Source organism: Strongylocentrotus purpuratus, unplaced genomic scaffold, assembly GCF_000002235.5.
Source record: "Strongylocentrotus purpuratus isolate Spur 01 unplaced genomic scaffold, Spur_5.0 spur5_scaffold_7, whole genome shotgun sequence".
Taxonomy (NCBI): domain Eukaryota; kingdom Metazoa; phylum Echinodermata; class Echinoidea; order Camarodonta; family Strongylocentrotidae; genus Strongylocentrotus; species Strongylocentrotus purpuratus.
In genome coordinates this window covers 36,715,334-36,743,147 of record NW_022145613.1, presented here as the reverse complement: position 1 = coordinate 36,743,147, position 27,814 = coordinate 36,715,334, and the positions used below count along the sequence as shown (strand labels likewise).

At 36.0% G+C, this 27,814-nt stretch overlaps 1 protein-coding gene and 1 long non-coding RNA gene across 2 annotated transcripts in view; one reads left to right on the top strand and one right to left on the bottom strand.

The window, feature by feature from the left end:
- Nucleotides 1-287: 287 nt before the first annotated feature.
- Nucleotides 288-3,978, bottom strand: LOC115920009. Its single transcript, XR_004062120.1, has 2 exons — nt 3,893-3,978; nt 288-558 (listed from the first exon to the last, which is right to left on the bottom strand). It is a non-coding gene; the product is annotated as an uncharacterized LOC115920009 (long non-coding RNA).
- A 5,825-nt stretch (nt 3,979-9,803) lies between these two features.
- Nucleotides 9,804-27,814, top strand: part of wnt1 (Wnt-1 protein) — a 36,373-nt gene continuing 18,362 nt past the window's right edge. Inside the window, 1 exon segment of the mRNA NM_001123500.1 lies at nt 9,804-10,384. Coding sequence (NP_001116972.1) covers nt 10,293-10,384 — 92 coding nt within the window. The 5' untranslated portion in view covers nt 9,804-10,292.

The following is a 27,814-nucleotide window of genomic DNA, read 5'->3' as shown; positions in this document are numbered from 1 at the left end:
ACGTGATATAAAGTTATTATTATTGTTATAAGTATTATTATCATTATTATTTTTTACTACTACTACTACTACTACTACTACTACTACTACTACTACTACTACTACTACTACTAATACTAATACTAATACTACTACTACTACTACTACTTATACCACTACTACTACTACTACTATTACTACTACTACTACTACTCCTTCTACTACTTCTACCACTACTTCCACTACCACTGCTACTACTACTACTACTAATGATAATAATACTTCTTCTTCCTTTTATTCTCCTTCTCCTTCTTTTTCTTCTTTTTCTTCTTCTGTTTCTGCAGTTTCTCTTAGCCATTTAGAGATACTTCTTAATACCCTCTACTCCTACTTGTATGCAGGGTTTTATCCACTACCTCTGATTCTGTCTCCTCCTTTTTCTCAATCTTACCTTTTCATTTTCCGCTCCCTCAGAACGAATCAACTTGTTTATCAGTGCTCTTCTTCATGATCTCTTGGAAAAAACAACCGATTCATCCCTCCCTCGATAAATACTTGATGAAGACATCACTATCCAATCTACAATACAAACAAAACTCAAATCAAAGTGGGTAAAATTCCCCTTAAAAGGATCAATTCTAAAGCAAAGGGAGGTAAAAGGACAGTTGGTAAGTAGCGCGCTTTTTACGACGTTTTATACAAAAAAACTTCCCTATCATTCGATGTTCTGGTCAAAATTATTGCATTATGTGTCTGGACAATAACCCACTGTACCTATTTAAGGAGCTTTAGCTGGTTTAGAATTAATAAATTAGATTATCAACAAAGGTGACAGAAGAGGAGAATTCCCCAGGTTGGATGTGCAGTTCGTTGACACCCCCATGTAATCATCACGGTTAAGAATTAATCAGAGGTTGCATGACATGGAGGACCAAGAGAAGTTGGCAGAGTTTCGATGTTTTGGAAGCGATAGCTCACTTGACAAAAAAACTGCTTAAATAACTTACAATTTAAAGATGGATTAGCCTTTATTGTTGTTCTTATTGAAGAAGGAAAAGTAAATGGGGTGAGGTAGGTTTAGATGTGACTATAAATACCGCGAGATTTATGTTGCGTAGAAGCTGTTTGTTGAGAATCTGCAAGGCTATTACACGTGTTGAGATTCGATGACCTTTTGACAGTAGTTTAGTACAAATTTATAGTAGTGATACAAGATTGCGGGTTCATTCAAACAACCATGACACATATATCAACATTCTGTTTTGCGAAAGGAAAAAGTACAAAATGTGACGAATTAATTTTTTTAATACTGACATTATCGATTCTTGAATCTTGCGAGGAACTATCGAAAAATCTTAAATGGAAGGACTCTATATTTAAAATGGTTAAATTTATACACATTTTTTAGCAATTTTTTTTTACATTTGTTCTTTTTCTTATTTCCTTGCACATCACCACTTTTCTAAGTTAAGCAAAGATACATATAGTTGACAAGTTTCGCATGGGTAATTGATAAAGTACAAACAAATATTTCACGAGATTCCTCGGGTCATCTTCTCCACAGGACGGGCTTTCGTTTCATGTCTGCTGCCAGCTCTCGCTAATACTTGCATTTTAGTTTCCTATTTCTATGATTCCCCGTTCCGGCTTCAACATAATATTCCAATAGATATATAAAATGAACGAATAATAAAAAGGTTATTTTCATTATTGTTTCTATTTGGTAGTTTTCGACTTATTCATAATCAGAAGCTCTCAACTTTTATGAAATTGTATTTTTTTTTATTTGCTGAAAAATGAATTATTCTTTCATTAAAAAAATAAAAAATAAATAAATAAATAAATTAATTAATTAATTAAAAAAAAAAAAAAAAAAAATTAAATCTGAGCGGAAGCAACCAATAAGCAGGGCCGTAGCCAGAGATTGATGTTTGGAGGGGCACATACATGTAATCGATCGACGTCCTGGGGAGGGGTCTAAAACAGTTCAACCGATCTTGGAATTTGTTGGGGGGGGGCATGTGCCCCCCCCCCCCCCCCCGTGGCTACGTGCCTGCGAATTAGCGAAACCAATCAGTGATAGCTTGAGAGAAACCGACAGTAAAACTGTATATTATATTTGAAACACAATATCACTAATACCGTGTGATATATTCCAACCTTTCAAACATTCACTTATAAGTTTTTTCTTCTGATTTTCAGTCTATACTCAGGCCAACCAATGATTCAGAAGCCATTAAAGCTTTCGTGAATTCCGGTCTTCAACATTAAAGCATAGGTACATTATATAGCCCGCCTACAACATGACAAAAGAAGAAGTCCCGTGTCATGTACTAACATGTTGGACACATTATGAGTCATCAATGGATTAACATAGCGGCTCAGGTTCTCCAATACTTCTTTTAAAAAAATTCCCAAGAAAATACCCCCATTCAAGATCAATCTTTCTCGCCCTCCCAGATCAATAAACCGTCGGTATCACACACTTGATGATCGGGTATTGGGGTGTCTTTAGGCCAGCTCATCGTTCATTTATCCTTCCCTCTCACCCTCGGATCATTTGACAGAGTGAAAGAAAACAGAAAGAAAAGAGTAGCTAGATCGCCGGACAATGCTACTGAAAGCGGCAATAAAGAAGTAAAATCAACTACTTTGACTAATCCGTATAATCCATTATTAGGACCACCGTGTGTCAGTCGTGTTTGTAACTGATATCTTCACCGCAATGGTCGCATGCTGTTGCGTGTAGTTCAAGGAGTTTTAAAACTCCTTGTGTAGATCGATACAGGATTGAAGTTGCCAGGGCCAGCATATTGCTGGGAAATATTACCGTTGTAACATTTCCATGGTTTCAAGAAGAACCCAGATCAGGGAAATTCCCTGATTAGATGGAGAAGGGGCGTATATGGACGTTATCTACCAATTAAGATGTTGGCAAAACAAACACATACGCAGGAGCGAAGACACCGGGAGATGGTGCAGCCCCCCACATATTTTCATAGTTCTGTATTTGCCTATGCGAGTAATTACGCCCCCCCCCTCCCCTCCCCTCCCTCTCTTCTTGCTCTATAGATGGATCAACTTATTTACACACGCATACAAATCAATGACAAGCCTACACATCACGCAAATATTTACATGTAATTAATTCCTGAAACAACAGATCCTGTTTTTTAAATCTCGTTACATCGTTATACTCAATTAAGTCAAGAAGTTGCCTTAATCAATAGGCCATTATCGTAATGTAACTGGATTCATAATTAACTACCTCGATTACTAATTATTTCATTCACCTGTTAAGAATAATTGTATTTCAATAATCAGAATGCAAATTGCATATATTACGTGTTGTTAGATATAGGACAAGCAATTATGTTAGTCCTACCTAGCAACAAATAATTCTGACTATTGAGACACATTTATTCGTAACAGTTGAAAGAAATCATTCATATCGAGGCGTTTCATAAAGGCATATGCGTAAATTATATTATGTGAATGATAATCATGTTGCATTCGGTTGAAAAAATTCAAGACCACTCATACAAACACAAATGTAGGTATATCAGTACGTACATGGCTCATACAAACCATAATAACTCTATTGAATTGTTAAATTATTTAAAGAAAAGAAAAACAATACTAGACTAGACAGGGAAAGGTCAAACAAGGTGCTTTTTAAAAAAGTTCTATAAAGATATTTGGGTTTGAATAGGCCTAGGCTATTTAAAATTGGAGAGTGAAGAGTTAACCAGAAGCACACACTGTCAATGAATTAACATCGGGTCTTCAATTATTGCATATCTGAAGTCTCCTTCATTTTGTTGGAAATTTAAACATAAGAATCGAAGTATTTCTTTGATAATAACGTCATGATGACGATTCACGAAAAAATCAAAGAGGATAGAGACAATACCTAAAGGTTCTTCTACTCCTGGAGCGGACAAAAAGACACTCTTCGTAATGGGCTAGTTCTTCCGCCGCTGGTCCGTTGTTCAAAGACGCGCGCGTTAAAGTGGGGGATGTTTTGTGTCGGTCGGCTCTTTGCGTGGGTCGCCGTTTTGATATGGCTTTTGTTGCCAGGTCTTTATCCGGATAAAGTTAAGTAAAGGCCTACAATAGCTTTTGTGTGGGCTGGGAAATAGCAAAGTTTAATTTAAAAAGGTTAATTAAGTGGTTAGGGAGATTTAAGGCTCGTGCGTGGTTCTTTCTTACATTGTTAAATTATCCTTTATTTGATTTTGATTGGGATATCTTGTAAGTTGACAGGGTGGGTAAGAAGGGAAAGCAATGAGAGATATAAGAACAGGAATGGGGATATGCGGGAAATATGGGTCTGTATGTATTAAAGATGGATGTGGGCGTGTGGGAGGGGAAGAGGTGGGGGTAGATAGAAGCAGAAAGGCAAGAGGAAAGATACTGGCACCGAGAAAAGGGGAGGAAAGTATGTATAACGAATAAAAGCTAGAATATTGTGCGGACAAGGACAAGTTTAAGCTACGTTGAAAGATGAAAACAACAACCACAATTTTTTAAAAGAAATTATACCATTTTGTTTTGTCCTTCATTCGAAATGTACGAAATCGAACGATTATGGGTTGACTTATTTATAGCACATCTATATCATAGGCAATGATATTAAGTGACGTCTCTATAACAATTAAGAACCGTCGGGAGAAAAAAAATCGACAAGTTTGCGCTTATGTAGTACACATGGAGCAAAGTCCCCTTTAATGATGATAGTCTGCCATAATTTGAAGAAAAAAAAACAACATTTGTCTGCCATAATTTGAAGAAAAAAAATAACATAGAAATATTGTTTTTTTCTTTTCTTTTCAAAACTGTCAAATTTGCCGATAATTTAAAGAAAATGTAGAAAAGAATTGAAATGGAGGGGTATCGCATCCGTCCCTCTGGGACTGGGGACCCCTTACTCGATCGTAATAAAACTTCAGCTTTTCCATATTTATTCATTGCTGCTGAATACCCAGAATAAACAAATAATTTGAACTTCTTTAATAGTTCCATCATTGCCTGAATCAGAGATTTCCCTTTACTTTCTCTCGATCATGAAGTTTGAAGGTGCTCCACGGCTGGGCTGACAAGGAAACACCCTCAATATCCGAGTCTGATTGTGGTCACATATAGGCCATAATTGCTTAATAGTGTAATACGGTAATTTGTGTGTGGAGAACCTCCCGGCTGGTGTAATTGTGGTCAGGGAAAATAATGAAAAAAGGTTGTATTACTTCAGACCAATTAGAATAGTTGAGGATACTAATATCTTTTAAATAAAAGATAGTTTCCGTTGGTTAATGCCGTTGTCATTGCCCAAATAACCTCGATTCTTTTACGCTGTCTGACAAAAATATGTTTAGAATGATTGTTGAATCGCTTATTGCAGATGGTTTGACAGCTTGCTCGCTATTACTTCTACTATTACTCAATTCTTCGTCTCTAATTTAAGTTCTTACTTTTTGTTACTGTCGCTCTTCTTCTTTAAAATGTTGTTCCTTCGTATGCATAAAATCTTATGCACGGTTATGCAATATCTATAGCATTTTATTTTGGACTGTATACGCGGGACTCAGCTTTTTTTTCCTTTTTTTTTTCTTTTTTTTTTGGGGGGGGGGGACGTATCCCCCATAGATAATATTTCCGAAAGGCGTACCTATACAATTGAAAACAAATTGATGTATTTTATCGCAAAATTACTTTTTGCATGTTCTTTCGAAATTTATCTCTTGCTAAAACTATACGACTCTCTTGAGAGAATCTTTAGAATTTACAGCACTTATTGGTCATAATTTTTAACTGGTTTTTCATTGCAGATAAACAACTGACAGATTTTAGTTTTTCACAAAGAAAATGGAGTATACTAAATATAAAAAGAATAATGTACGAGAAGTTTTTTGAAATTGATGACTTTGAAATATTGTACAAACATTTGAAATACCAACATGAAACATTTGAAATACCAACAACGAACCACTGACTATCCCGGTCGATTGGAAACGGAAATGCGCCATGGAATAAAAGAACGTTTTTACATAGAAATGTTCCCTCAAAGTACTCTTAATTGTTAGTAGCCAATTAGGACGTTGTCCCTTTCTTTTGATAAGTAATCCTAACTTCCTCTTGATATCAAAAGTAAGGTTTAAATAACCGATAAAGAATCGATAGGCTGGGAGTGGTTGGTGTTCCAGTCATTGTCTTTGCTATCGACTTTTGTCCACGTTGTATTCCGTCTTTACATTAACTGAAACTCGCTTTCTCGTCATGTCGCGTGCCCCATATTAAAAGTGTTCAGAAGCTTTGTGAGCAACTATGATTATGTTAAATGTAAATTAAATAATTGTTTTAGGTGATGATTATAAATTAGGTGAACTTCGAGGAAATTTGTACTTACACTGAGGAGATATAAGTAGATATTGTACAATTCACAGAATTGTAAGCGATGACGGTTTACTAACCCCAAACATGCCGAACAGGCGTAAATAGACAAAATGAAAAATAGATTAATGAATGCTTATATATTTATATGATGTCAAACCATGAAGGAATTACCAAATTAAAGACTAGAGGAATGAATCAAACCATTGCCAAATAAAAAAGTGCATTTTTATTATGATTTCATTCATTTTTCTGTTTGGGAAAATTATGTATTAAAAGTGAAGTGATAAACAACGTTAGAAATGCGTATTTGTTTTTCTTAATGTAATTTGCTCTTGTAATGTAGAACATCTTATGTGATGAAATGTTGTTTGTTTGATTGTCAGTCATCATGAATTAATCGCTTGAACAACAAAAATTGTATACTTCATTATTATTATTATTCATTATTATTCATAAAATCGCCAAAAGCTATGCGATTTATTTAAGATGCGATCATACTTTCACATACTGTAATAAGATACTAACGAAGTCGCAGAGAGGTATTAACATCCGAGTTTAATGAGGCCAGTGCCTAGATAATGTGACATCATTATATCACAGACGAGATTTATAATCGGTGTCATGTCTTATTTTCATCAGGAAGAGCTCAATTGTCTAGTGGATGCTATTTTACGACCTCGCACAAATTTGAAGAAATCGTGCAGGAAAAATATAAAAAATAGAACGTCGATGAAACGAGAATGAAGATGATACAGCACTTTTAATTTTCACCAGGCCTTCTCCTTCCTATACTTCAATCTATTCTCATATACCAAGGACGAAGTCTATCTATATGTGCAAAGGATCAAGCCACATAATGAGCTTACAGCATTTATAGTGTGTACAAATTGCAATGCTAAATTACCGTTATCAAAGTTCCTCATACAGAACAAGAAGTGTCAAATTATAGCCCTTACCGTGATATCTACAATTTTACTCGGGGATTTCTTTTAGTATTTTGTCAACGCGAAGAGCTGTTAAAACAGATTTGATGTCACTTTGTGATAATTTAACTTTCATAGACATTTTATTTTTTCATGTTAAAATGACAAATAATACATTTTCCCTCAAACATGTAAAGAAGTCTACGGAATTGTCTTTCACATTACCTGTTAATGCGTCTACCTGCTGGACATATTTTTTGTCATTTTTGTTCTCATATTTTGTTCAGGTGTTTGAGTCAATGTCAGTTCTCTCCCACGTGATCTATTAAAGGAAACATGAAATATCACTCTCATAAAACTCACCGCGATGAGAAGGCAATAACCAAGCAGAACAATGAACTCTCCAATACATACATTCAAGATATAGGAAATCCGACTTTTCCAAGAACTGTTTCCTCTTTTATATAGTTTTACAGTTCATTTCCTTCTGACGCAAAGGTAAAATCAGACATTGATAAGAAACGAAGTCAGTCAATATGGAGGCAGATATAGATTAAAAAAGCTTGTGTTTAAGAAACGCGGAATAGACTAAAGACAAGTTTTTTGTTGCCACTTGAATGTAACATTAATCATCTGTATTATGCAAATTTAAATAATGTAGCACCAATTTTGAAGAAAAGTGATCAGATAAAACATATTGAGGTGTATAGGATTTGTATATAATGAATTTAACATGGGGGAGATGGAAACATTCGAAATGCAGTATGTATAGATTTTTGAAGTTATCAGCGTTTAAAATCAACTCAGTGAGTTCTTAAATCATGTTATCATTTTTATTCGTTGATATATTTTAGTAAAATATCATCCAAAATTCATGTAATAATGGTATGCCATATAAAACTTTACGTATCACTTATAATCTGAATGTAATAGGCCTATGTGAATCAGTATCAATTCATTTAATAAATGTTGTCTTTAATGATCTTATACTGATTCATAGATTATTCTTGATAAATATCTCAAATGAATACTGCATGAATTTTGATATCACGAACTTGAGGTTAAATTTTGAATATCTTCTCATGTCCTTTGTAGATTTTGTTTTGTAATGGACCGCTTATCTTTTCAATTAATTTCGCCGTACTGTTAAGAAAGGTATAGCCTTACATTATGTATCCATTCCTCGCGAAGCCCTTCTCAATTACCAAGGTATACTATTGGAACATATTTTACAAGATTAAACAAAAATTGTGATATATCATGTTCTTGTCGTCGTGGGGGATTGCATTTCATATTGTCAAATCACATTTCATCCTGAGCGTCTGACATAGCATATTTCACTTGAATTGTATAACTCAGAATGACTTAATGCCCAAACATTTCATCGTTATGAACAAGGAACAAAATTTACTTTGACAAATACCCTACTTATTCGGTGCATTATGATAAAGGTGACGGCCAAAATACAAGGGAGTATTTAAAGATGGTGTACTTAAAAGTTGGAAAGAAAAATCCAGAGGTTGATTAAGAATCGTTTACAGTTTCATCACAAACAAAGCCATGCTATTGTGTGATCGTGTGAACTTGCGCGATCTTCCGTCAAAACTTAACACTCTACTCCATTTATTTGATTATAAGGTCGAGGCTGAGTTTCTTACAAGTCTTAAGTGATTAGAACATTGAAGACAAAATAGACAGAAGAGACACAAGAAAAGAAAAGAAAGAGAGACAAAACTTTGCAAAGAAGATGCGCGGTTTCCCACGGGATATCTCAAAAGAAGACGATAAAACAAGTGCCGATGTAAAAAGCGACCCGGCTTTTGAGAAGGCTCTACAGAAAGGGAGCTTTTGATTGGGCGAGGAACCGACCAATGACAGCGCTGCAGACGACATATATACGGCGCGCGGTTTGTAAGCTATTGTTTCGCACCGTTAAAACAGTATCAATAGCCCCCAAAAGCTATAAGCGACGAAGGCAAAGTGACCGGGTGTATCAAGCAAGCATCATACTCTAATTCTTCTCGATAGCCACTAAATACTAGGTCATTAATCTCACCTAGAGCTTAGTTAATCCGCAGCAAATAGCCGAGAACAAGTCTCACTATTCCCGCCTCTCGCAGCGATCTGGATTTTGTAACATCGAAACTGTCACTTTTTATTTTTGCTACATCCGTCCGTCAAATATTGTTTGCTCATTTAGTTTTACGAACGAAGACAGGAAAGTTTGCCTTTTTGTTTTTCGTTTGTCTTATTGACGCATTTTCCGTTGTCTCTCTTCTTAACATTTATAATTTGATCAATAACTTTTCATGGTCATGAGAAGGAAAGATTGCTGTTCCGTCTGGCCTCAACACGCTGAATATTGAAACAGGTTCAGGACATGATTGAGTAAGAAAGTGGGAATGAGTGGTGCAATTTCCAGTTTTTCTGCCAAGCTAACTACTCGCGGTAACGGAATTTGATCTACCGGTTGCCCTTTATTTCCACGCAACATTTTGATCTGTTGGCATTTGTTTCATAACTCGCAAGAAGGAATGCTACAATATTGCCAGGCAACTGTAGAAGCACATTTCATCAGTGACGCATCTTCAATGGTACGACTCGTCAACTACTTTGGGATATGTAGAGGGAAAGAATAACCATCTTCGCTTCTTGGATATCTACTGCAGTCTCTTATTTATATCAAGTCGAACTGGGAAATGACAGAATCTTACTGGAAGTAACATACTGAAAGAACCTTTCTACCCCTTCAAGACCGAAACTGAGGATATTTTATAATTTCACTTTGGAGTATCGCTATTATCTGATCGAGGATTATAGAGAGGAGGACCGAGTTCATAAACCTGACTTGACGGGACGTTACCCCTGAGGGGTCTTACTAGACACGAGTGGAAATACGCTTCAATTCATCCTTGTGGTCTTTTGCCGAAGTCTCATACTCTTTTAAGACACTACACTTTTTTTTCTCTTGGAGTTAGTTTTGATGAGGATATTGAGATGAAACTTGAGTGGTTTGTAGCGTTTTTCTTCATTCCTACTGCCAGCTTACTCGCTAAGAAGACTACAGCGGCATCAAGTACAAAATGGTGGTAAGTACTCGATTCTCTCTCAGATTCATATCTTCTTCATATACACTAACTAAATATTTTCACCTTCAATCCTACATTCGTGTGTGTGATATTGAATGATATTGACACTGGTGAAATAGCATGTATATCACATAGGGTTGTCCGTGCTCTGAAATATTAATATATAATTAAACAGTTCACCATAAACAATATCCCTATGAGTGTCCGAGAAATCATGATGTTTTATATTTTACTAAATCGGTTGACGGATCATAAGAGAGAACTGCGACAATATATTGAATGAGTGGATGAAAACAAATCCAATGAGCTATAATTACTCGCTAACATATTTGACTAATTGAATACTTAATATTTAATAACAGTACATTTCTTACATGACAAAGGCTTTTGCATGGCGCCAATGATTAGCTTATATCATGCTATTTTGCTAAAATATATTTGACCATTTTGTCAACATACATTTTTGTTCGATGCCATACTTTCCGTTTCTTCCTGTTTGAATGAAGTCTGCATAGAAGGCCGCCATTATCTGCTTCCACTCTTTCAATACATCATTATAATGAGGAAAGTTCATTAAAAAAAGGACCAAGCTTAATTATCCAAGAAAATATGCCATAGCTTAAAATAGATAGTTACTCTTTCCCAAAGCTCAATTTGGAATATGCCTACCTATTAGTAAGTTTTTATAACTTTAAATTCAGTTTCATCGTCGTAGTCATAATATTATTCCGAAATCGTCTTCTTTTTCGTGAATTATAAATACTGAAAGCAAAATTTGTTTAAGATGAAACTCTGACTAGGTTTAAACGTAACTTTGTCGTTGCAGTCAAAAAATGTAAAGTAAAATGAATGAAATGGGATAGGCATTGTAAACTGGTGATAGTTCGCTGTACTAATTAGCAATGTAGCATTTACATCGTGATACTACAGTATATCGTTTAATATACTTGTTGTATCCAATGTTCATATTTATGCCATATATGCCAACGACATGCATTTACATTGCACCTCGTTTGTCGATAAATGAGTGTTGCTTGCCAACAGTGTACGGAAACTGACTGTCTCTGAACACGTGTGTTTGAGGCGATGAGATCATGAAAGAGTGCAAAAAGATACCTTATTACAATACGTGTTGACTGCTACCTGTCAAACCCTCATAACATCAACGAATGATTATGAGCAGCTGAGAGTAACACGGTCCTACCACTGAACACTTGTTCTTTCCGGCAATACTAAACTTTCAGGGGACCTAACATTTTATCCAAGACTTTTAAGATATTAAGAACCATGCCAGCAATATAGTATTCCAAGAAGGACTCATCTAATCTGCTCGTCCAGAATTTAAAACAAGTCCCCAGAAGTATGTTAAAGCAGAACAAGTGATGACTAATTTACTAATTTTATTGTGTATAGTTTTAACTCAGGGGGAAGATCATTCTCTCTTAATCACCGCAATAAAACAAAGATGAATTATTTTCTTTTGAAATATAATAATAATTAAAAAAACAGATAAGATAATCCTTTGCGTCTTAAAGACTATAATAAATACATTCTATTTTTCTCTCGGAAGTTATGAAGGAAAAATGTGAATCAATACATAAACTAGTTGATTTTAAAACATCATTATACGTTTAATCAGTTAATGGCCGACGCTAAGTCTCTAAGAACATGTGACGAATACTAAATGAAACAGAAAGATAATTAATTGAAAAGGAATTGCGTTGTTTCCTTCCAGTGTCACCTTTTGTCTTCCTGTATTGGAGTGATAATCAATGCAATCGTTGTATTTTTTTAAATAATCAACATCGCTTATAAATATAGCAAATGGGTATAATGACCCTGTCAAATTTATAAGTATTGGGATTCATATTAACCCATTTTCTTTCGTAGTTCTAACTGAAATGAAAATAAAGGAATGAGACATAATGAGAAATCTTCTCTGAATGAATATTCTTAAAGTTTTCCAAATCAGAAAGGTCATTGTACTTTGAATGACTGTCACGTGATTCATTCACCCTTGATCATATGCAATTATCATTTGATTATAATTATTCGAAATACTGGGTTCATGTAAGCAGCTTTTTCTCATTCTTATCCTATATACCTGATGGCTTATTACAATGGCTTTTATTTTTAATTTATTAAGTCTTTTTTCTTCAGAGAGGGTACGCAAATGACATCTGTAATATCAATAATAAAATCTAATGAAAGAAATCACGTTCTTCTGCTGTGAAGGTTACAATTTGAAGTGACATAACCAACTTCGTCATTGGCATTTGAAATAAAGCGATGAGCAGTTGATTTTCAATTATATTTTTTTACAGCAACATTTAAATACGAAATGATGTAAAGCAATTAATGAATAAATACATTTAAGACATTTGAGAATACAAATTAAAGGAATAATTATGATGATATCATTCTAAAAAAAGTATAAGAACAATACTTTTACTTTGTAAAGTTCTTTTTATCAGTATGATTAAACAACAATAATATTGTAGAATATATTCTTCAACCATACCTTTTTGAAAGGTCCCTTCCTCAAACACCAATGATATATGTTTTTGTCAATGTATACGTCTGTTCCTGATAGTAACCATATGGCCTTTCTCTCACAAGTCTAACCACGGGAATCCAATCAATTCACAACAATAAAGATATGATTGAAGAAAAGGAAATATGACAATTTTTCTTTTCCGATTGACAAGTTTTGCCCCTTTCCTGTTTCTAATGAATTCAAGGAGGAGAGGAATGAGATATTGCCGAGATCGTAAGAATTGATAACTGTATTTGTCACTGCCCCTGTTGAATAAACTTTCGATTCACATACAGTTGACTCAGACTTGCAGTAACATTAAACAAGTAATCACATTACTTTCAAAAAAAGAATTTAGATAACATAACTACACAATGCAACTGTCATTTTCATATTAAACAGCATAATCATTTAAATTATTCATTCATTTTGATAACTCGGGTTCTTCATGCCCCCCCCCTCCTGTTTAGATGGAATCTCTGTTCTATCCTTTGGATTTTCAATTCTTCATATTATATGTTAGGATTGATTTAAAATACACAAATTATTTAGTATTTTTTGGAATAATTATCATTTCTCATTCCTTCCTGATCATTTTTTTTATTAGGCCTATTTGTTGACCCTCTTATTTTCCCTGAATGAAATAAATTTGTACAGTCTAGCTCCTTATAAAGTACAGGCATGGTTTCATTTAAAATAGTCGCAAAATGTATGATGTTTGTTGATTCAAACTCACAAGTAGTATTGTCATAATACATGTACATGCAGAAGGGTTGATAATTACATTGTACATACAATGTGTCAAAGTACCGGTGTGTATAGAAATAACAAATAATAAACCTAGACGGAGTTACATGTACATGCATGTACATGTATATTACCTTCCCGTGTTATTTTGTATTTATAATACGATATAATGAACGTAGTAGTACTAGTTATACTCAAAAGCAAAGTGGAAGCAGTTGGTAGACTATGAATATAATCACGTTATCATGGTGCAAAACATTATTGATGTACAAAATTGTAACGCCTTGTTTTATGAGCGCACGGAAGTCGTCAAAATAAGCAAGTAATTTACCCCTTACACCGTGCATAGAGTAGTCGGCAAGCATTTTTTGGCTTTCAAGTCAGTGTGAAAGAATAATCTTTGGGCAGGTCGGTCGTCTGTCCTCCTTATCACATCGAATTAGCAAAATTGAGAGCGATTTTGACGCCATGGCCTGCGTACAATCAACAGATTCTTTTCCGGTGTACCGGGGAGAGGGGTAACATGACGTGAGGGATACAAAAACGAAAATGGCAGAGCGGTTATTATCGTCGTTTTCTTCTTTTTTTGCTTCGTTTGGTGAATAATCATGGAACACCATGGTTTAGAAAAACATTTTAAACTTGACCTTTGCGCTATGTTAATCGTTATTTCATGGTGATGATGAATGTACATAGTATATGAACGAAACGTTCTCGATTTATTAATTTGAGCTTAGATATTATTTTGATTATTATCCGTGTAGAATGTAGTTTGTTTTGTCGATATATTATGCACGAAACGAGGACAATACTTATTGATCTTTATGTACATCTTAAATAATTATTGATTTGTTTTTTTATTTGGAATAGAATTCGATTTATACCTGAAGATAATTGATATCTTCATGTTTAAACATTATTGTAAAAGGAAAACGATAGCCCTCCCCCCCCCCCCCCCGCTCTGGAGTATGTATAGGTCCTACATTGTATACCATGTAAATTTGACGCCAATTAGAAGGCAATGCATGGTATAAACTATTCGTCATAGTCTCGAACCCTATCACTTGCAATTCTGTTCCTTGAATAGGTTAATCATGTTAATATGTTAATATCTAGCTTTAATAGCTTTCAAGTTCACTTAACACCCGCCTCCCCGAGAAAACATTCAACCCGTTCCTTAATGATAAATGCCAAATGTGAGGTGAAGTCCCTAGCGTTTTGATGAGTCTCCCATGCCTTTTCTTTGTGCTATTCATCCATAACTGGATGTTTGCAGACGTTTGTAAAGTTCAGAGATGCCCTATAGGAATGAGCGGCACATTTCACCTTTTAGCCCTCCCTATTCTCACACCCCACGTCGTAAACAGGAGGCAGATATTGTACGTATCACTGCTCATGTCCGTCAGCCCCTTGCCGGGTTTTTCATCGAGGCGTTACTTGAACTCGACCGGTGAAGTGGCCCGGACCCGTCAAACATGATGTCGTGGTGCATGGTGCGTAGCTATCAATAGCTCGCACAACGTTGGGCCTCGCTGAATCTCGTCATCGCGAGGGCTATATCCGATGTTTCTCCAACTCACTTGCCTGGACATGAGCTTGTAAACTTGAACTTCAGCTCAAAGCAGGATATAAATATCACTAGTGGTGCATTCTATCAATAAGCCTTCGCGGATGGGGCGGTTTCTCGTGTTACCCCTCCGGAACTTCGAATCAAATACTGCAACATGTGGTTCGAAGCGACAAAAAGTTCAACTCGAGCCCCCGGGGCCGTGTTTACCCCGGTCCTCCAGTCCTCCAGTTCTTTTCCATTTTTCCGTCCAGATTCCTTTCAGACAAAAGAATGATTCAATATAACATGGCTTACATTATAACAATCATCCCATCCCACCTTTTTGAATCATTTAATATGTAAGAGTACGAGCATCATATCATGATCGCAGTGTCGGTCAATCTGTTGGGATTTCTATTTGACAGGAGTACCGTCTGAAATCCATTTATGCTGTTGGACATGTCTCGTGGGCTACAACGTCACAATATTCATGTGCTTGATGTTAATGGCAATATTAATTCATTCATTGAGGATATATCCATGTTCGATAAGTACATCACTTTTAAAAGGATGAATGATGTACTTGTGTCTTCAGATCCTTAAAGGTTGACCTAAGGAAGTCAAACTCATCAAAATGGGATGATATATTTTGTCAAACCCTTTTTAATAAAGTGGAACATAGTCCATTTGACTCATGTAAGAAACAGTGATAATTATAAATGAAAATAGAGGTGTTTGCTTCTTTAATTTATACATTGGTTTCAGACCGGTGCGTAAATATTGAGTTAGTCAGCACTCGTAATTTTCGGACACTTTTCACTTAAATTTGCAGGCTCTGTCGTTCCCCAATTTCTTGAATATCCCCTCCTACCATATTCACACTCATAAAACTTTCATAGGTCCAGTTTATTCCCAGACTATGGCACAGGTTATATTAAATGTGCGATGAAAAGTAAGGTAAATGTTTACGTTACTATGGCAACGCCCGATGTCATAAAAGACGACAGACGGTGTGGAAATGTTCAGGTTTCCACTGTTGGAACTTTTCAGGTACAATCCTAAAAGCGCCATTCTTGTTATTATGCTTCATGTTATCAGAAGTTGGAAATGAGAATTTAGTGTTGTGCGCAACACTGAAAGCGCGCCTTTCACTGGTAGTGGCTACAGACCCTTGGCAGTGTATGGTAGGAAGAATAAGAAGTGGTGGATGTATAAACATCGGAGGAATCAGTCGGTTGTTACGACACATTGCTTAATAACTCAGGGTGTGACACACACAGGCTTGAATTATTATAAGCTGGTCTGTAAATAGATACCTTACCTTGATGCAGACAGTTCAACATCTCGATAAGATTTGAAAGATTGGGCTTAATTCGGGGGACATACTGAGGCTGTCATATTATCTCCATCTCTATTTTCCTCCGACATACTCACACAAATTTAAGGCAGATAACTTGTTTTTTTTAAGAAGAAGGGCAACAATGTGAAACATTATGGAAACAAAAGCTTGAAGAGATATTAAAAAAAAAACAGTACAACGCTTTGATGTTTTCTGTGTATATTTGGTAATGGTTGACTTAGCAGAATCTATCCAGAATCATTGTCAATGACAAAGAAAAAATATATAGGCGTTGTAATTTTCTTTTAGCTAACATCTAACTCTTTCATGGCATTGGTAACCATACTTATAGTTTTTTTTTCTGTTCTCACATTGATTTCAATACTATACTGTTCCTTATTTTCCCTTTTAACTTTTCAAGTTAAAATATAAATATTACGATAAGATTATTTACAGCCATGTGCTTTCAAGCAATACTGTCGAGATGTTAAATAAAATATATGAAAGAATGGTAATAACATGGAATTAAAGATTACATCAATAATGTTTAAGTTGGATTCATTAATATCCAATGGGTTTTAGACTTGTGATATCGATGAAGAAAATGATAAAATGGAAAGGATACATACTGGAACTATCTATAAAACATCAGTAGAACAATGTTGATTCTCAAATTTCTCTCGTGCTCAACGATAAAAACAAATGTGGATAAATTGACATTTCTTGTGCAACCGAATCGATACAAATATTGTTGCTTTATAATATACCTGCAAATCATATGCAATAGTCCAGTAGATAGCTGCAGTATACAGGTAGCTCTCATAAGCACTAAATGGTACACATTCAAGTACAGCCATGGCATATTTCCATGGTAAATGCATTATCTATGAATCATGTTTAATATCTAATTAAGTTTATCCGCGTATAGCAAGTGCATGACCTCAATCCAAGCGCATTTTTCTATTCACATTTTGCCATCAGAGGAAAATAAACGCAAAACAGTGCGTATGAACACACACCCACAACGGGTGTGTATTCAAAAATTTGAGAACGAGGTTGTGTTCATATAGGAGTCTAGTGGATAAATCTCCGAAGTATTAATACCGTGTTATGTGGTTTGAATCCCTGCTACAGCGGTAACGTCCTTTGGCAATACATTAATCTATATTTGCCATACTCCACACAGGAGTAGTTGGTAGTGTACACGACATGATTTATTTCTCGGATCTACCGAAAGCTACGGTTGCTGGAGCCAAGGCCGAAGTACAATGTCCAAAATACTTTGTAAGCGCATAGAGATGTTATACTGGGATGTGTGATGTGCAATTCGAAAACGGATTATTAAATTACTATAATTTAAAACTATTATGATGGTATAAAGTTGCAATGTGAACGCGACGTATTTACCTTGAAACCGATCCATGCCAATCTTGTATACCTGTGACATACATGTTACGTCAAACTAGGATATCTAAAATGATACGACAAGCACATTATGCGACCATTGTTCATAAAGCATGCTATTTGCCAGCTTTATCCGAAACTTCCCCCATAATAAAGTGATAATATTCTTCCCGTTCATATTAGAGTACCTTACAAGGAAAACTCGACGTCCATTATTCAGGTTGATTGCAATTTACTTGAGGACGAACATATAGAATATATTGAAAAGGAGAAATGTCTAGCATATTTTCCTCTTTGTCCCGTACGATTGACTAATCTTTTATGTATATTGAAACATATTTTATAGCACTGTTTCTTTATTTTTAAAAAATAGTTATATTTTCAAAGAACATTTAAAGGCGGATATTGACAGATAGTTGCAGTCAACATGAATAGATGAATATATATCTCCATAGGTTTATGAAAATTATTACCTTATGCATCCACGATACTATCATCATAACCACAGTGAAAAGGAGTGGGTAGAGATAGAGGATGTGCCCTCCCTCCCCTCACCTTTGTCCTGTTTGTAAGGTGCGTGTCTGTGGAATCACTTTCTTCCATCCCAAATTACCACCAGGACTGCCTCGTAATTTTTTCATAAATTTAATGGGAAAAGGAAACGAAATTAAATTATTCACATGTACTACATCTCATTCAATAATCTTCATTGAGAAGACACGTTACGCGTCGACTAAGAAAGTCATGTCATTATATTGTAATTTCTAATGATGGTAATCCATTTTAACGCCCCTTAGTACAAGAATCGGCGATATATCGTAGCATGTAGGGCCTGAGACATGAATTTCTATTTATAATTTTGAGTGAATTTGCATGATACTGGTATCATAATTTGTATGGTCGTTTCCTTTTAATATCTTCCTGATTATCATCATCATCGCGATCATCATTATCTCAAGAATCATTTACTATTATCATCATAATCATCGCATCACTATCAATAACATTATACTCTTTCAATTTTAATTGCTGTTCAGTTCCTTCCCGTCACCACCATCATCGCAGTTATCATAATCTTTATCATCAATGACTTCTACATTATCATTTAATATTTTTCATTTCTATTGTTCATACATCCCTCATCAATGTTAATACCACCATTTATTCTGTTTTATTAATTACTTCATATCATTTGGATTACATTTTTCATCAGTGTCATTCTTTTGTTATCATCATTATTCCAATTATTATCCAGTCTACTATCACCATAATTACCGCCACTCCCATCACTACCAAACTTTACTAGATCACCACCATGATCCTTCTAATGTTACTCTACATTTTGTTTTCACTTTAAAGATCAATTCGAGATCATATTCTTATTATATCCATACTTTTTATCTACCATGTTCTCGCTCTTCACTCTGTTTCTTTTATTTAAACATTGTCTCGAATCCTCTTCTCCAATGGGTAGAAGAGAGGAAATAGGAAAACAAGACGATGTGATCGAGTAGGCACGTCCTAATACGATTCATTGTAGCAGAGTGCACGCAACATTCGCAATATGATCCTAATCTCATTTTGCAAAATTGGATTAAACTCACCCGTACATGATATTAATATCCTAGAGAATCTCCGATAAGGCATATGATAGAGACACGACCATGTGTAGGGCAAAAGAACCTCCTATACGGGACAAGAAGGTGAAAATTTGATCGACAGTCAGTATGATTAACTTATAATGAAAGTCAGGATTAATTTTAGTACGATGATGACCTAATTATGAGACGGGTTATGATAATACAGGTTCACGATCAATTACACGAGGACGGCTACGTAGTCCCATCCAAGAGTAAAGGTGTTTGTTATTTTCATAAAATATTATAGCAAGGTTTCGTGGTAGAGCAGTATTTAGAAACTCAGGTGTGCGCAGCACAATTACCGATGATAGGAAAACCACGCAAAACTGTTGACTCATGCACTTTGCCTTAATGTATAGAATTGATTTTTAATCGAATTGTCCTCTTTTCGCATAATTTACTACACACGACAACTGGGTCATAAAAGCTCACCAGATCCAAGACGTGACACTATACAGCGTGTGGATACCACAATATGTTCATCATCAACCCCCCCCCCTCCCTTTCACTTCGCTGCTACCCCATTCGTACCCCTCACTCTCTCACTCTCCCATCTGTAAATAAGGTAAATAAGACTTAAAAGAGCACCCAGAAGAAAGCAAAAGTTCTCTAGTATATAACACCAAGAAACCTCTGTACATAATTATGAGAAGCTAAACGGAACGTGGTAATATATAAAACGCTTTCTGACCTTAAAGCAAATTGCTACAAATTGTTGGTACTGATCTCGGTGACCTTTCCCCAAATGTCCCGTCCAATTAGGGGTCATAATGGCACCTTTAAGATGTCGATCATAAAAACTTTGATAGTTCACAGTTAGGCTAGCTGAAAGGTGATAATGTCTGGCTGAATTGATAGTGTTATCAATGTATGATGTCATCAGCAAAGGTGATAATTTCTTAAACCATGTTAAGCATGTTTGTGTACGTCAGAAACAACTGCATTGTGGGTAATTGAATAGGTCAGTGCTATAACTGATCGTCTTACACCAACTTGTCTTACACACAAGTAACAGTTTTTGTGATAGTATTTACAAAGTTATTAGGTTACAAGAGCAGGGGGAAAGACAGTATCTATTCAATTTAAAAATGAATATAGGCCTAACAAGACAGGGTAACAGGGTACTACCATTATTTAGTAGTAGTAGTAGTAGTAGTAGTAGTAGTAGTAGCAGCAGTAGTGTCAGTAGAGATGTAGTAGTGGTAGTAGTAGTATTTAGTAGCAAGAGCAGCAGTACAAGAAGTTGTTGTAGTATAGTAGTATTAGAAATAGACGTAGTTGCAGATGTAGTAGTATGAGTAATATCAACAGTAGTTTCAAACTCCATGAAGAGGAGAATATATAAAGTGAAGTGTTACATAGTACCATGAGAGGTGCAAATATGACGTTGATATCATGAATATCCATATAGAAGCAAAAGTGATAACGTGTTAGCAACTGAATGGACGGGGGAAAGAATTTTCTGAGAATAGGCCTACAAGAGATCACAGATGGAAATCTGGGTAAATTATCAGGCCAAACACTGGCTTACAAATTTACCAACCATCCGTCAAATTCGTGTAACATCTAGATATGACAGGTCTTTTCGTCCTTGGGTTCTGCTCGCCATAGACAACTATGGCGACGGAATTCTGGCGTTTCATTATTGGAAAAGTCGTAAAATGGAATGAGCGGATTATTGGCTACACCGCTCCTTCAATGAGTTGAAGTAAGCACCTATTCTGAAACCACATCGACAGGTGACCGTACACTCATCGTGATGTAATTGGTCAATAAAGTCACACTTGTCGATTATTTCAACCAGATTATGTAGATTGTAGGTAGGCAAGCGCTGTAAATAATCGACTTCCTAAACAAACGCACACACACATACACACACACCACCACGAACCCTCACGCACACTATAATTTAACGCACACTGCTCCTAAACGCATCTGTCTTTTTCACTTCTTAGCAGCAAATATAAAAAGATTAAACGGATCAGGAATATAATTAAGTTAAGTCACATTTGATTAGCCTCTGAATTTTCTGGTAATTACTATGGAAACACACACACGCACCCACATACATGCACGCACAGTCTAGGGTATATCAAAGCTCTATGGAATATACACACAATGTATCAGGTGAAGATATAGACCTAACCATTATCATGCTAGTGTATCACGCTCTCGTGTCATGCGTACTGTGATACGAAGATGCATGCACCATGTCAATATGGATAATAATTGCCCGTATTCATATAGCTAGTCTAACTGACCCACATAATAAAAGTGATCTAGGGTTACAAAACTACACTAAGTCCGGTTTAACATGTTTAAATTTGGTCAAAACCTAGGTTGAGTTCAACCTGGCTAAGAGAATACCGGTCAATTTGTTTGTCCTTAGTGTTTTGTTCTTACCTAGGTTCTTTTTTATAATTGTTTGTTGCTTACTCAATACTTTATAAATAATAGTGCCTTTTCTGAGTCCTTTAATACTCCCTTCATTGTCTTGACAAATACATAAATTCATTCTGTGCTTACAGAATGTGGTTGATGCTCATTGTCTATTTTCCTTCTTGTATTCATGTACATGAAATATCAAACCTTCAATCCCGTTGCCTATCAATTGACACTTTTTGTTTTGGAGAAATAAGATTCTAGCGCGAAAGAGTGTTTGAAAAAAAGAATTAGGCCTATTCAATTTCTGTTTTATTTGAGCAAAACCGACAAAACAATCATCAAAATAGCTAATGGAAAAAACAGATTGGCCTGAAGCATTGACTTCGTATTATTTTATTTAATGTATTGCAGCTTTCATCTTGATATTAATAGATTTGATGTAATGAAATTTTTCTCTATATCTTATGTTACTGAAGTTTAGTTTGTTAAAATTCACTTTTTTTAATCTGAATTTTCGTCATAAATACTTTAGGGAACAACATTATGACAACTCTTGCAAAATGTCCTGCTATATACAGTCAGGCATTTAATGTCCATTGATAAAATTAAATGTCATCGTTGCAAAGTGCTTAGATGAATTTTTGAAACATTGTCTCGGACCATGATTAAAAACTCAACATAATTCAACATAATTCTAACAAAGATATTTAATATTGTGTCAGTTGATCTTTAAGTTTTTTTGCACAGAGTTTTCTTTCCTTTTCCCCTTCAGAACCCCGTCCTTTGATCTCTCACCACACCACCTCTATCTCGATTACAGTCAGAATATTTCTCTTCTTATCCCAGTACTAAGCAGGCTTCTGTCAGCGGTTAAATTGTTCCTAAATGATCCGGCGGAGTTGGGCTTGAGACCGCCCGCTTACCCGCTGCTCACGGCGATAAACACGCGGCTACGATCAAGGGTTTGAGCGCAGAGAGCGCGTAAGTGCCCCCCTAGCTGTCGGCCTATTATCTGAACGGCGCGAGGGGCTCGCCCCGTAGCGCGACGTTTGTGGCAGCCTGACCCCATTGTGGCGTTGCCTATTTAACACGCAGTAGGGATTCTATCCATGTCTGATTGATACTTGCTTGTCTTTTCCTAAGAGAATTCTATCTTGAAGGGGACAAAATGATACTGTTAAATATTGATGTAGGTATTGTTGTCACAGAGCTTGGGTTCTCGTGTACTTCTTGGAGTTGAAATTGTTTCAATTTGTTCCCGCTTGATTCAGCCTCGCTGTCATTCACGGTCGTCTGGATACAAAGTCACGACTACATACAAAATAGTCTACGTGCAGGACTACATCCACCAACCAACCGAACCCACAGCATTCAAATAGACTTCTTCTGTTTAAGTTGTTTTTGTTTTCACCGATGTTAATGGATCAGCAAATATATGCTATTTTGTGTGACACGAATTTTTTTTTTTTTTAATTTGAACACTAAATATTTCCTCAGTAAAAAGATAATTCAATAAACAATTGATATATATCAACTAGGCCTATCTTGTTTTCTAGCATGTAAATAATAACCTGATTTTAATATTCTGTTGTATACATGCATGCATATTATAACATTAGAAATGCAATGAAATAACATCCAATGGAATGAGGAAATCACCACTAATAGAGAGGAAAATGTTATGAACAGGTTTTTTTGATATTAGAATTAAATAACAATGCATTTATTTTAAATTCGTTTGTATATTACCCTAAAAATGAGGCTTTGTTTGTTGATTGGTTATTGCTTTCGATTATAAACAATTGTGTATAAAACAAAAATTCAAAATATAAAAGTTGTAGAATCAGCAGTGCATGCCATTGTATCTACATTACTGATTGAAACATGATTGTTTCATCATCATGCTATAAAACACTGTAATGTTCTTTTCAGTGCATTTCTGATGAAAGATGTGGTAAATTATTGAGATCTATGGCGTTGCCAGTTTACATTTAATAAGAAAATTGCATAGAAAGGTGCAATCTAATCAATCCAATTATTCAAGAAGAGATTTGTTTGTAGGAGGACGGGTACGTTTATAAGAAGAATCGTGGTAACGTCATTAATTTGTGAACCTGTTTGCATCTCATGAAACGCCTTTTATTCTGAGTATTCCTTACAATGTTATACTTTGAGGGGATATGATTCAAATTCAATTGTTCCCTATTTAGCCCGAAATTCATCCCACTCTTCAAAGATTGGATGATTGGCAAGACTCGTCTTGGCACTACTCACCAGTCCCAAACACAAATCGAATAAAACTCACAAGACCGTGCGTGCAGTTTAACAATCAAAATGGGGTAGATTTCTCAACTTCTAATCACGAATTGGGTTGTCAGATACAATAGAATCATGGCTGCTTCTTGAGAAGCCTAATTTCATTCTAGGTCTAGAAAATGTCAGAATGGTGATGTAGAGACGATCGTATGCAACTGTGATGGATGGAGACATAATCGTCTAAGGCAAACAGACTACCCCCGTCCTTCCTCTGTCTTAAATTGGCACCTGTTATCTAACCCTATTGGCCCTCCTATAATCATTTTAGCCGCCATATCTGTGAGTTCTATACATCATGGGCTTTAAGCGCGCGACTAGTATTCATGGCTATTCTTCCTTTTCCATGTTATTGAATGAAGCCATTGATTAGTGATTATCAATGATTAATCACGCTTTCCTCGCCATCGTGTGACGTAAAATAACTTGTTATACCCGTTGCATACGAGGCGTCATTCCGATTGCGCTATTACCTCCGCTGATCAAGGCTATGGGGGATTTTATTTCATGTGCTATTAATTCAACGCACTGTTTCCAACGTTTATTTTATTTTCACTTTTTGTACAATGTCACTCTCATAGGCCCGAATTCACAAAGGAGGTTTGTCGACAAACCTAGGTTTATGTGCGTCATAATGACGCGTTTCGACGCGTTTTCGACGCGTTTGTAAAAACGCGTCATATGACGCACACAAACCTAGGTTTGTCGACATACCTCCTTTGTGAATTCGGGCCATAATGTCTAGTCAAAGGGTGCGCCAGTCGCTAACACAGTCCTACGTTAAAACATGACGCCTGGTGTGTATTGCGTATTGTCCGTCGCACACGAAGCGTCATGTCGTTGTTTTATTACCTGCGCTATTCAAACCTACGGAGGGACAAAAAGGATTGTACTCATTACCCTATCTTCAGTCATATTGTTATTCTGAAAAGAAAAAAAAAGAGTTGTTGAAACTTAGCTGTTGATCGGTAGGCTCCTAAAAGTCTATACCAATGACCAGCAAAGAGTTTCTACTTTATAATACAGGCTTATCAGACCTGTACGTCTGTAGGCCTGCTACAGGCATGGGGTAGTGAAATATTGCTAGAGGGCTAAGAGAAGGCTTGGCTTTCATGACCAGTAGCGCGTTGCTATGTCGTGTAGGTGGAAGCGAAGAAGGATGAGAAATTTATGGCGGAAGGGGGACGGTCATTGCATATTTCCGCGAGGCTGGGTGAAATAATTAGACCAATTTTTAAGTTCTTGTCTCGGTCCGAGCAGCCCAGCTGCTTGAGGATCATCCCAAGACGGCAACGTAAATAATGACGCGCTTCCTATGCAATATGCACTTTTTCTGTACTCTCACTTCCATCTAAACGTTCTTTTATTCTTGAGCACGCACGCGTTGTCCTCATCACGAAGTTCAACTCAAGGTTGAACTGTCTCCATTCAAACACGCAGTCGGATCGTCGCGCGCGCAGGTTACAAGATCGTCTCAAGAATGCGTGAGCTTAATCACCAATAAGCATCGGACGCGCCGTTGCCAATTTGAGACGGTGTTGTCTTGTACCGATCTAATTAAGCTAAATTGACAAAACCAACATTCATCCGATTTGGAGGCTGACCTCGTTATTAGGACAGAGAACACGTGAAACCTTCCTGTGTTAGAAAATACTTATTCTATTATCTTATCAGCACGTGTCCGGTGAGATGGACACCCGATTCTTGTTAGGTGACGAAAGAACTGTCGTGACCTTACATGCCCTTGGTTCGAGCAACTGGATTACACCTTGACATAACGTGCAACCTAGAATGATAGGTCAAGTGGTGTAGCGCGGGTCCAGCCATTGAGGGGGGGGGGTACCGTTCTTACTCGGTGAATTAAATGTGAATTTACAAGTCTACCGATTAGGAGAGGTCCTGTCTGTCATCTTCTGTATTGCCCTTTTCACCCTTTTTTTATTCCAAGTAACCATTTTTTTTTTTTTTTTTTTTTTTTTTTTGGGGGGGGGGGGGGACTTTCGATTGGGGCATGTGCCCTTTGAACCCCCGTAGCTAGGCAACTTGCTAAGTCTATCACCCCCTGTTAACTGACAGTAGACATTTTAAAAGTTTTTACCATAAGTAAAACACTGCTTGCTATAATCTAATGAACTAATTATTTTTAACATAGGCCTATGTAAGCAGAATTCTACTCGACAGTTTGTTTTTATTGAGATGTTTAATAAGATATATTCATATAGAAGAATTTTCCTGCATTATTGTAAACATGCACATCTATTTATAATCTAACATTGCTCTATGATTATAGAACATTTGGAGGAAAATACTGCAAAATCACTATAGATACTAAATGTTCTTAAATATTTCAATATCCATATTTGTCCTCCACTACAAAAAAGTTTAGCCTGTAAATAGATCTGTGATGTTTCTAAGTGGCATACCGCCTACTAAGACGTCCTCCCTATGGGCCACCAGAAAATGAGAGAAAACTTCTGTCGTGATCTTCCACCCCTCCCCTCCCCTCCCCTCTTTTCCTTTAGCTTTTGGGTATCAAGTCCTTCTGTAAAACTAGAGAACTTCCGATATGTCATATCTTTCCTTCCTCTAACATTTTTGCTCGTCGATATGATGGTCCCATGGGCTAGACGAAATGGAAGTCTTCCATCAAAATCAAGACTATTGTCTCAGTCAGTCTGTGATAGTTGAAAACATGAAAACACAGCACGAAAACGAACTTCTCTATTCATGTCAAGGCCAGAAGAATCAAAACCATGAAAATAATACTTTGGATAGCAACCCATAATGGTACACAATCATGAATTATTAAAAAGATATTGAAGAATTTTACATGCATGCATTTTACTTACAATTTTGACTTTTACTGTCTTATATAATCGTCTATTAATGAAATTACCAATTGCTGTTTTCCGCCTGCATTTGAGTATTTCGTAGAAAATTCAATTGGCATCAAAACATGAGAAGAAAAGTGAGGTGATGTAAAATTAATGTTCACATATCGTAAATTAGTCTATAACGACACGACTCATGGAAGGACAATGTATTCATCATATTTAGATGAAATCTAGAGATATTTTTTTATGCCAACGATGTACTTCCATTGTACAGAATGTAATAGACATAATGAAAGAGTATACATGAATAGTATAGTAAAGAATGAAATGGGAACTTTTTTACATTCTGTTTGTAATTTTGATGTTTTTACCATCCTACAATAAGCTACAGAAATATGAAAATTATGGAATACAAGTATGTAATTTTTTTAGTCAAAGAAACGAAATCTAAATCTTTTTTTAATAGAAAAAGGGGAAGACTATTTGCAATGGAAGTAAATGGAAAATATGAACAAAGATTGTGTCTAATAAATAAACTGCAATAATAAAAAATGTATAAATATATCTGTAAGTCAGAGTGTATGGATCCATATTTCCCTCAGACCTCAAGAAATTTCTTACAAGTCGATCACCTCGTAGTAAAGTTCATTTGTATGATCCCGTCTCAACGTCTCACTCTCCTC